Source organism: Rhododendron vialii, chromosome 1a (assembly GCF_030253575.1).
Source record: "Rhododendron vialii isolate Sample 1 chromosome 1a, ASM3025357v1".
Classification (NCBI taxonomy): Eukaryota; Viridiplantae; Streptophyta; class Magnoliopsida; order Ericales; family Ericaceae; genus Rhododendron; species Rhododendron vialii.
In genome coordinates, this window is record NC_080557.1 from 39,573,741 (window position 1) to 39,585,287 (window position 11,547).

General features: G+C 39.5%; 1 protein-coding gene across 4 annotated transcripts; it reads left to right on the forward strand.

Moving 5' to 3' along the window:
- The first annotated feature begins 3,534 nt into the window (after positions 1 to 3,534).
- Positions 3,535 to 10,612, forward strand: LOC131333266 (histone deacetylase HDT1-like). Of its 4 annotated transcripts, XM_058367738.1 has the most exons (11): positions 3,535 to 3,696; positions 4,889 to 4,959; positions 5,072 to 5,280; positions 5,936 to 5,955; positions 6,036 to 6,095; positions 6,186 to 6,346; positions 7,600 to 7,608; positions 7,645 to 7,698; positions 7,784 to 7,874; positions 9,993 to 10,131; positions 10,218 to 10,612. In XM_058367738.1, the coding sequence occupies exons 1-11, from the start codon at positions 3,684 to 3,686 to the stop codon at positions 10,276 to 10,278; spliced, it is 888 nt and encodes a 295-aa protein (XP_058223721.1). In that variant the 5' UTR covers positions 3,535 to 3,683; the 3' UTR covers positions 10,279 to 10,612. The 4 variants fall into 4 exon arrangements, with proteins under 4 accessions (XP_058223721.1, XP_058223696.1, XP_058223713.1 ...); XM_058367713.1 differs by having other exon boundaries at positions 7,600 to 7,698; XM_058367730.1 differs by lacking the exon at positions 7,600 to 7,608 and having other exon boundaries at positions 7,621 to 7,698.
- The last annotated feature ends 935 nt before the right edge of the window (positions 10,613 to 11,547 follow it).

An 11,547-nucleotide genomic window follows, 5' to 3' on the forward strand; every position in this document is an offset into this window, starting at 1 on the left:
GGAAGCACACCAAATTTGTCGCGGCCGCACTTCCGTATTTCCGCTGCCGCTACTCCGCCACTATCGAACACCAGCCAGAGCTCCAGATCTACCTCGCGTGCCTCACACTTTTTTTTATTGCTTATCCGGGTCAAAACTTATAGCACGCCTGAATTAATTAATCCGTGGAGGACTCGAGTTCCTCATGCTTATCACGTTACTATCGTCTTTCTTCTCCCTTTAAAAGCGACAGACATATATATCACCAACTAGTCAGATATTTTTTTTTTTTGATCGGCAACTAGTCAGATATCGATCCATTCTTTTCCGTCCACCGATACAACAGGTACTCTACTGCTTTGGGGGGGGGGGGGGGGGGTTGGCATATGTTTTTCATCAGCTGGGACCTCCTCAACATTCCTTTTTTTTTTAAAGGGGAAAAGGAGCCAATTGAAGGAGATGTTAAGCTTGTTGCCCAACTCGGTAAACAGAATGTGCTAATTTCACAAACCTATACTTTTTTTTTTTTTCGGTTCCCACATCGGGAGTTTGAGTTTGGGTTTGGGTGTGTGTGTTTAAAAGGTTCACTGAGCCTCTCCCTAGTCAACAATTGCCTAGGTGAGTTGTTAAGTGAAATTACCTCTTGACCTTCATCAAAAAAAAAATATTACTAAATTTTTTCTTTTTTAAGAGAAAAAAAAGTATTGCATGGATGATTCTATGAATCAAATGCCAAAAGTTCGATATCGACACTTCACCCATTTTTTTTTTCTTTTTTTTGTAACTTGTTGGACAACACAAGGTAAAATCATAGCGTTGTTTCTCCACAAAAAGTGCAAAAACCAAATGGCTTGGAATCGCGGGCGTGTCAGGACTGGATTGCAGTCCAAACTGTATTTCAAGGCCTTCGTGCCTCAAAAATCTGACTTCTTTCAAACAATGGTGCTAGGCCAAAAGGGTAAGGCCTCGTGATGGTTCGTTGTTCGCCTTTGCTGGATAAGGACTTAAATATTTCCTAACCGTTGTTAGAAAATGGTTAAAAGAAAAGGAAAGGACTGAAAGGTAATGAAGGAACGAAAACAAACTTTATTAATCGGTTAACAAAGTTTGGGTACAAGGAAATAAAATGACATAAAATCTAGTCCGTGCTAGATTGAACGGCAAAATAAAGACAATTGAAAGATAAATTGGGTAAGCCGTGGGCTTGATTGGTCGTGGACCATGGCCAAGGCCTTCAGAACTGTGATTTATAGGAGCTACAGGCCTTGAGCTGCTTCAAAATGCTCCAATGCAAGGCTGCCACATGGCCTTCTATCAGAGGCTTGAGCTTGAGCAGCTTCGAAATGCACCAATGAGGGGCTGCTCTCTGAACAAAACGTGCCTTTTACTCCAAGAAAAGGGCAAAGGCCTGAAAAATCCTTCTTTTTTGCATAAAACTTTGAAAAAGGGCAAAGTAAATTTCAGTTTCTGCAGTATCCAGGCTATTTCGGGCCCACCACAGCTGCAGACCAATACTTCACCAGGCCTTTCTTATCATTTTATTGGACCTTGCATACTTGTGGGCCCTCTAAATCCTCTGAGGTTCATCTTTCACGGAAGAAGGATCCAGAAACAAAGGATTAACCAGACCTGGATGAGCTGCTTGTGAGCAGCTTGCTTAGGTCTGCATGAATCATTCACCAACAGCTCTAAGGGCTGCATGTGCGCCACCTGTCTCTGGCCTTGCTTCATGCTGAAGAATGGGGTCCCACCAGTTCAGACATTGAGCTGCTTGTGAGCAGCTTACCCAGACCTGCCTATCAGGAATATTCTAGGCCCTCCTTGTGAGCTGCTTGTGAGCAGCTTAAGGCCTTTGAGCTACTTGTGAGCAGCTTAAGGCCCCCTCATTGCTCATTAAAGGCTTTAACGATGCTCTTAAGCAGTGGGTCTTTCATCAATTGGGCCTGAACTTGTTGATAAATCATGGGCCTTTGCCCAATGTAAGCCTTCTGAGCCCAAGCCTGGTGAGAAAACCAAGGCTTCTACCGATTTGGGCCAATTTCTTAGGCCTTTGTTACTTCTAGAAATTTTGGTTAGGCCTGGATGAAATACTCAGGCCTGGTGGGCTGATTCAAGCCTTAGGCCTTTGACTGATTTAAGCCTATATGGAAGGCCCATCATTTCTTAAGAACCGGCCCTAATTCGTGGGCAACTGGTCGTAAGGTCTTTCAAGGCTAGGGCCTCGACCCTCGAGGCTACCTTTTAACCCGTAAATCCATTTCCTGAATTTTGGCCAAAAATGGGTGTAAACAAGCGTATGATTTTTTTAAAGCTACATAGATATTTAAATTTGGGTGGACCGGATAAGCATGCGGACAATGGTACGCAAGGGAGGGATCACATTATGCCAAGTAGGGTCTCCTTTCTCTGAATTACTTAGAATGTCACGGACCGAATGCACGTCTTGATTAATCTCTGGGGTACCAATTCGACCGTCAACCTTGCCCTCACTTATTCTTTTCCTGCCAATTTTCTTCACGGGCCTGATTAGGAGTCAGGGCAAGGTTGGGCTCTTTCACTCATGATTGGTCTCTAGCTTAGTCTCTTGGGGCTCCCATTCCTGCAAGAATAAGTCTGTTAGGGCCTCTCTGTTCAAGCTATGTCTAGCTGCATCTATTTACGACATTTGGAGGGAGAGAAATAAGCGTATCTTTCAACGGATTGGGCATGACTCTGATTCAGTTTTGTTTCAAATCCTTGAAGAAGTCAAGGCTTGTTTAAGCTCATGGAGGAATGTTCTTACTTCTTACAGTGGATAACCTCAACATCTATACGGATTGGGGGATTCCAGATTCAATTTTTTTTAGAGATGTCTCTTAGAGTGCTTTGGTTTCCCCTCCCCCCCCCCCCCCCCCCCCCCCTCCGTTTTGTAGCTTGGCTCTTTTTGTATCCTGTTGCAGGGTGTGTTTGGGCGTGGTCACTTATAAATTTGCCTGGTTCCAAAAAGAAACAAAATTCTAGCTTATCAAAAGGGAAAAAACTTGCATCTCTCTTATGTTTTCTACGAGCTGAAAAAATTTGGTCGAAGTCGGTATACAAAATCGTATGAAGTGAAGAATCTCCTCGCGACAGATTTGGTGGGAGTTTCCTACGAGAGACTCTAGTTGTTTGTCTTTCTTTTTTCGGTCAAGGCCTTGTTTGTTTTGTGGTCTTCAAACCACTCGGCACGGTCTCTAATAATTTTTGGAAAAATGACGGCCCATGACGTGTTTTGATAATTAATACCCGCCAAGGACATTTTGAGAACTTTTGTTAATGCTGAAAATGTCTTTGACGGGTATTAATTATCAAAACACGTCATTGGCCGTCATTTTCCCTTAATTTTTCTCTATCTATTTCTCTTTCTCTTTCACTTAGACCCCCGTAGGCCCAACACTTACGATCCACCATGCTTTCAGCCCTTCTTGTTTCCCAAGGGAGAGCCCGTTGGGCCAAATTCTCGTACGATACAGGGCCGAGAGGCCCGCTATCCCACAAACCATCATCATTAGCCGAAAATCTCTCTCTCCATTTGCTAAAACCCTAGCCCTCATCCATACCTTGGCGGCACCTCGGCTATAAATCCCCTTCGAACCCCACTCTCGCTTCTCCTCTTCCCAAAACCTTCCTCTCTCACTCAGTTTCGGTCAAAAACCCTAGTTTCTCTCTCCTCTCCGTCAGCATCAATGGAGTTCTGGGGTGAGATTCTACAGCCATCGTCTCTTCGGCGTCTATTATTTTCAGTCGATCATGTTTGCTTGCATATGTTTCATGTTTGGACGGTGAATGATTTTGTTGAGGTTGCAGAGAGTAAATTAAGGTTTTCGCGTATTTTCTATCTATGTCGGACATTAGTCAGGGATTTGATCGAAATATCAGTTACTAGTTTGATTGTTACTATTATTTGTTCCATCGTTTTAAATAATCCTACTGTTCCTTGACGTTCTTTCTTTTCAGTTAATTTTATTCCGATTTTAGTTACCCCCGTGGTTCGTTCTTTCTTTTCAGTTAATTTTATTCCGATTTTAGTTACCCCCGTGGTTCTCTCTAGGTTGTTACTGTGAAGATATGTGATTAGCCATTGTACAAGCTTTTACGAATGGGCCTTTTAACAACCTTGCTTTTCTCCCCGATGTGAAACATTTTATGAACCCTTATTGAGAACGTTTGAATCCCGCCACATGTTTATTGATGCTTCTCAGAGCGCAATAAAGCGCTTACTTGCTTAGGCTACGTTTGTTTGGTCTCTTCATAGTTTTGTTGTTATGATTGAAGAGCTCTTGCTAAAATCTGAGGATATGAAGCCCTACGTTTCGGCAAACATAATTTATACATATAATTTGGGTAAATGCTTCATTGATGGCATAGTCATAAATTTTGTAGCGTAATTACCTTCAAATTTTTGGGTGAAGGTCAAGGAATTTGTAAGTAAGGTTTTGAGTCATGGAATGGTGGGAGTGTAAGGTGTTTTTTCACTCACTGACTTAAGGGCTTGAGATGCCCTACTACTGCTCCTAAAACTAGTGACACCAAAATTAGTTGTATGTTACTCTGATTTGGTATTTACAGGAACATATTGAATACGAATAGGTCATTTGTTACCTTTTTCAAATGGAAAGATGTTACAAATTCTATCCAGCTGTTCTGTTTTCGCTATTTTGTTTTTGAGAGCTTACAGTACAAAGTGGCGTTTGGGTCTTTTGCGATTAATTATGAAAATAAACTAATTTTTGTTTCTTTTTAAAACTGGATTATGTATTGCAATACAATGGTTTCAGTAAATTCCTTGTTCTTACATACATACATATATATATATATATATATATACATATATATATATATATATCTATATCGAGTCATCGACCTTGTTAATATGTCTTGTTTCTTAAAGGTGTTGAAGTCAAAGCTGGAGAGCCCCTTAAGGTCGAACCGGAGGATGGCAGAGTCATACATATTTCACAGGTCATCATCAATGCATTCACTACTTTGGTGTAACTGATTTACTATCTTGATAATGTAAAATTATAGATCCAATTTAAGAGTTGATTTATTGTTTTACATTTGCTGTTTCCAGGCAGCACTGGGTGAGGGAAAAAAGGGAAATGACATTGTCCCACTTCGCCTGAAGATTAATGGCAAGATGTTTGTTGTGGGTTCTCTATCTGGGGAGAAATTCCCTCAGGTTTCATTTGATTTGGTCCTTGAGAGAGAATTTGAGCTCTCGCATGATTGGAAGAATGGGAGTGTTTACTTTTGTGGATATACTGCGGAGAACCCTTATGAATATCCTTCACATTCATTCCTCTTCGTCTTTGAGTACTTGTGTTGCCATTTATCTGTGTCTATGTAATTTTAGTGTTCTTACTGCTAATGCTTATAGCATGGATATCCCTGCCTGAGCTGTGACGTGAGATCATATATTTTGGATGCCAGATTGGTGATAGTCAGAGGCTCACTTAATTCTGTTGACTTTGAATCTTCTCCCTGAACAAGTTCCGATGTTGTAAATCTCCTATTGCTTACTTGCCACACTAAAGATGCTTTATGATTGGGTTTGGAATTCATACTGGTCAAACTTTTATTTCCTTTATTTTATTACCTTGACCTGGTACCTAATAGCTTTTCAATGGCTTTGAGTTTTTTTTTTCTTCTTAAATAAGTAAATAATTTGGTTGGCATGTTGTGAGCATAAATCTCTTTGATTGGTTCTCATGAAGAATAAGTAGAAGTACGAATCTTGTGGATTGATGTTGCATGCTAATCCAATACCAATTCCTTCATTTGTTTTTTAATTCTTCTTACAATTTTACTTCAGAGATTGACATCAAACTCTAGGTTGTGAGCCATCTTGATGATGTGTTTTGTTTTCATTTTTTCTTTTTGATCAATGTTCGGCTTTCATATCAACTTTGTTTCCTTGACCGTTTTTGCTCTCCACCGATGGCGAGGAAGGATTTGGTGAGTTTTAAGACATTTTTTGCTTTATCAGCAATCAACAGCTTTCATTTTATGGTTCTTGCTAAACGTTTTATTTGCAGGTTCAGAGAGTTCAGATGAGGATGAAGATTTTCCTTTGCCTGTAGGAATCACTGGGAATGGTAGATTTTAGTATTTAGTTGGTTCACTAGTTTTTCATATCTTCAGATTGGTAACTTGTAACATTTGTTTCTGCTTATGACATTTTTTAGGAACAATTGAAGCTAAAGTTAACGCACCAACAGCTTCCAAGCCCAAAGCTGCTAAACCTGAATCTTCTGCCAAGCCAAAGGTGACTGTTGTGGAACCAGAAAAAGATGACGATTCTGATGAAGATGACTCTGATGACGACTCAGATGACTCAGATGATGAGGTAATTCAGAGAATTTTTAGTTTACTGATTATCTGTATGGTTTGCTTATAGCTTGAATAAGCTGAGAGAGATCTCTATTTTCATGTGCCAATTAAATTACTTTTTCCTCTATACAGTTTACTTTGCTGAGTTATCATGTACTGTTTGATTATGATTATGGGCTGTATTCTCTGAGTAACTGCTAACTTAAAGCTAGCAGTGTTTATGAAGATGCATGTTTCTTATTGTTTGCATAAGGTTCAAGCATGTTCGCTGTTTGTCCCAGTTTAATGCAACGAATTAGGAAGAAAAAAAATTAATTCAAAGGACACTCAAGGGATCAGTTTAGCGGGGAAGAAAATAACTGATGATAACAAAGTCTTTCCCTATTCTCTACTTTTTTTTCTTTATACTCTCTCCTCTCTCTTCTTTCTCACCTGCCAAGACATTGCAGAATAATCTATGCTGGCCTTAACCATTGCTCTCAATTGTTAGTGAGCAGGCATGATGTCAAAAGATCCGGGTTCGTAATGGGGTAAACAATTGTACCGGCAGATCATGATGCTGATTTTTGTACCTCTAAAATCTCATGTCATAATTTTGAATATTTTAGGAAGATTTCGCTTTAAATCATTGCAAGTTATGGCTTAATGGAGAATTAACTTTTGTAAGAGGTTAGAAATTGTGGCTTTGTTGGGAATGGTAAATTTCCTTGTAGTTTTGTTTTAAATGAGCCTTAACAGCATTCTGGTAATATGGGATCAAAAGTTCTTTGAGTAAACATAGATAAGAAACACTGTTTCTTCTGTTATAGTTCATGGCTTGTGTGTCTCTTCAATTTTTCTCTTTCATGCTTTCAGATTGTTTTGCATTTTTATCCACATTGGAAACTTAATGGTTTCTTAAACTCCCTTTAAATACTGTGCCCAAATGTGTACCGCGTATAGCTGAATTTTCAGTGTTTCTAATAAAATATGGACCATTGAAGACTATTTTGTGTAGGAATATGGAAGTGGTTGCTGACTTCTTAATTTTTTTCGGCCATATCTTTGGTTAACTGCATAACTTGTTTTAAAAGTTTTGCACTTCAATGCAAGTTCAAGCAGATAAATAGGTCTATATTTGTGGCATATGCTGTGCGGCTATTGATTTTGCAACATCATCGTATATTATTGTAGTTTCCATGTTTACTCTTTTTTATGATATCCCCTTTTGAGCTGTTTGGAAATAGTGTGCCCATTTGTTTTAACTTTCCATGGTTGATTGTTGCTTAGGACATGATGGATGATGTGGAGGACAAAGATGACTCTGAGGATGGAGATGACTCGGAGGACGAAGAAGAGGAGGAGACACCTAAGAAGGCGGAGGCGAAGGTTTGGCTATGGGAAAATTTGACATTGTGGTGACCTATTCCTGCACTAATTTTTATTAACCTGCTTTTGATGTTTAATTTTGAAGGCTGGCCCCAGCAAGAAGAGGGCAACAGAATCTGCAACCAAAACACCTGTTCCTGCAAAGAAAGTGAAGTTAGATACACCCCAGAAGACAGGTAATATCTCTTATATTTGGTGAAAGTACATAAACACCCCCTCAAATATCACTTTTTCTTATATACACCCCCACATTTAAAAGCACCCATGGAGACCCCCTCACCTATTCCCGTTACCCAAGTAACACCCTTCCGTCTCAAAATTGTTTGCTGGGAGGTCACATGTCAGCAAATTGGGCATTCCAAATCAATCCTCCCTCTCTCTCTCTCTCTCTCTCTCTCTCTCTCTCTCTCTGCACAATCCTAGCAAAACCCTCTATTAGTGGCCTTCCGCATGGCCTTCCATGAGAAAACAAACCCAATTGATTCAACAGAGAACAAAACCAGTCCACAAACCTCAACCCACAAATACAAAATCCAACTTAAGAACCAAATCAAACCTTAAAATTAAACCCACAAATCAAATTCAATCAACAAATTGAAGTTGAAACTCACAAATTCAATCCAGCCGACACACACATATACATATGCCTATACACACACACACATATATACATGCCATTAAAAATTCCAAGAATCCACCGAGAAACTCGCCGGGAAGTCAACGATAGGAGAAGCACTGTAGCGTGGGGCGAGTGATCCGTATTCCCAAACCCTGTGAACTTCCACAGTCCCTGCAGAGAAGAGCCATGGAGTCGAACGGAGCCGAAGCATCTTGAATTCGCAGCGAAATCGACAGCTTGAAGTCATCGAAGATCGAAATTGAGCACCGTATATCAGCACTCGAATCTCAGCTTCGTGATATCGAAGGAGATGGCTGGAGTCGAAGCTTCCCTTCCGTTGGTGGCGCTGCCAGTGGCGGTGATGGTGGTCGCCGATCACTCTCCTCCTCCTCTCTCTCTCTCTCTCTCCCCAAACCAGAACTAGGGAGGGGTGGGGTAAATAATTTCAGGGTTTTTTGAAATTTTCATGTAAGAGTATAATATAAAAAGGGTATATTCGTCAATTTATCCATTCCGTTAACGGAGTTTGTCTTTATTTCGTTTCCAGTAGTTGAGGGGGTCTCCATGGGCGCTGTTAAATTTGAGGGGGTGTTTACGAGAAAAAGTGATAGTTGAGGGGGTGTTTGTGTACTTTCACCCTTATATTTTTTCCTTGTTCATGTACTTTATATTTGGCACCAAAATAAGTGTGCATATTTGGCACTGCTCTTCTGGTTGTGAATTGTGTAATTGTCCCAGAAGTAGGTATCCCTTTATTTGGTCAAGGTACTTTTCATTAACAGACCTAGCACATACAAAACCAATCCAACGAAGGAAAACAGCACCTTAATAGAGGTCATGCAAGACCAAAACTAAACTCAAAAACCAAGCCTTAAGCAACAGGCCCAAAAAGAAAAACAACAAAAAACTCTTATCTATGTACGACAATTATCCCCAGAAGAGGCTACAAAAATCCCCTGGAGAACATTCCAAGTCATCGTCTTTAAGTTTTGTGCATAATTCATTAGATCTTCGTGCACTGAACAAAGTTATGCGATGCAAGCTGAAAGGATGGCTTATACTTGTTCTTTTGTTTGAACAGCTTTATTTACCTGAAATTTGTTGAAGATATGTTAATTTACTTTATGAAATTACAATGGAGGATTGTATAGGAGAAACCGGGCTTTTAAGTGTTGATCATGCAGTGTTCTCCATATTTAAATTGCTGTAGGTGTTAAAGATTGTTGCATTCTGATTTCAAATTTTTGGTGCTCTTCCATTATCTTTAAAGGAATTTGATTACAATGCGGCTTTCATGAAAGGGTCTTGCTATCCTCCACCTAGTATGCAAAGGATAATGTTCAAATAATGCCAAATAAGTTTGATTTCGATAACAAATATTTATACACTTTCACAGGTATATGCACCTTTTAGATATTATCCACCACCCGTAGGGCTGAGGTTGGCATTTTCCTTCATGAGATGCTGATGATATGATGATTTTTTACTGTGTCGGTTTGGTTTGATTTGATTAAGTTGTTACTCTAGTAACTCTACTAATTTACCTGCTTGTGCATTCCTGAAGAGAGACATATTATCTAGGTCAACTCTGCATTCTATATTTAGGCAAACTGCATTTGGTGTGTATCCCTTTTCAAGAGATGAGGCTTAGATGGTCTGTTTGCCTTCGGTGCAGATGGTAAGAAGGGTGGTGGTCATACAGCAACTCCCCACCCTTCAAAAAAGACGGGAAAATCTCCAGCAGCTAATAGCAACAAGGCGAAGGAGCAGACCCCAAAGTCTGAGGGCAAAGTTTCTTGCAAAACCTGCAACAGGTATCGGTTTGCGCTATGAAAACCCTCAGCTTTTCTTCCTATTATGTCGAACTAGTAAAGCTGAAAGTATTTTCATGTTTTGACAGAACATTCAACTCGGACAATGCCCTTGAGTCTCATTCAAAGGCCAAGCATGGTAGCACATAGAGGCGGCAACCAATTTTCTTCTAATCCGTTGTCGTTTGTCCTTCGGAGAGGCCAAGCTTGTAGCTGTCACTGCTCTGGTGAAGAGATTAGAGCCATGTCGTGTTTCAGCATTGTGATGTTATGATGTTAATGTTTGGCGATCTAGTAGTAGACTTCGTATTACCAATATAATACCCAAGTTTTGGTAGTTCTGTGAGATGTAGCATGGAGAGATTACTTGCCAGTTATTTCAGAATACTTAAATAGTTCTTGTATCTGATTTTGCTATTCTGGTGCTTGTTAAATGGTGGTTCTAGTTTATGGTGTTTAATTTTTTAAACCTATTTGTGTTGAATTTCCGATCTCTGATTTCCATTATTTATCATTTCTCAATGCAGCAATCAGGTAATTGTCCACAATTTACAACAGTTAACACATGGATCCTCTCTGAGGATTTTCCATGTGAGGATCTTTCCTCTACCAACAGTGAGAATAAAAGCATTAATGTTAGTCTTTTAATTTGCTGCTGCAGCAAACTCATTGCTGCATTATTTTTAGTGTCCCAACCTTCCTTATCACTATAGTATCTTTCTGTTGGACATGAAAGATGAAAACCGTGGAAGACCTGTCCAAACCGACAAGGTATGCATTTAAATGTTTTTACGAGAAAACTTAAAAAAGAAAGTTGCTTAAGTCATGAGGAAACTCTTTTTTTTCTGACCTGAGCTTTTTGATAATACCCAAGTCTCAGTATTTTCAAAGCATCAGTAGTGAATAGTGAGGATGGTGGTCTGGGTCCTCGTCTTTTGGATTGTGATGTCTTCAAAAATATTCTGATTCACCTGGCTACAGTGAAATGTCAAAACGAAAAACTACAATCTCAAATTTTTCCTCTCAGGTGGTGTTTCCAATAGTAAATAAGCTGTGAGAAAAAATTTATATTCCTAGCAATCAAGTTGTTAGGTGTTTCCAGTAGTGAAGAAGTTGTTAAGAAATGTCAAGTTATTTCCGGTCACGAATAAGTTGTAGATGGGTTTGTGAGAAGAGTTATTGTAGCAAAAAAAAGTTTTTGTTGATAAAATGTTACTTACTGTGAACGAGATGGTAAAATACCAAAATTTGTTGATTTTTGTGAAAGACATGCTAAAAATACTTACTACGTTTTTACTTTCACGTTCTAGATTTCACTACCCAGTAATCACAATTCAAAATTTTTCTTTCTAATCTTTTTCCTCAAATTTTTGGTTTGAGATTCACCTGCATCAGAAGATTCCAGTCACATTGGTATTC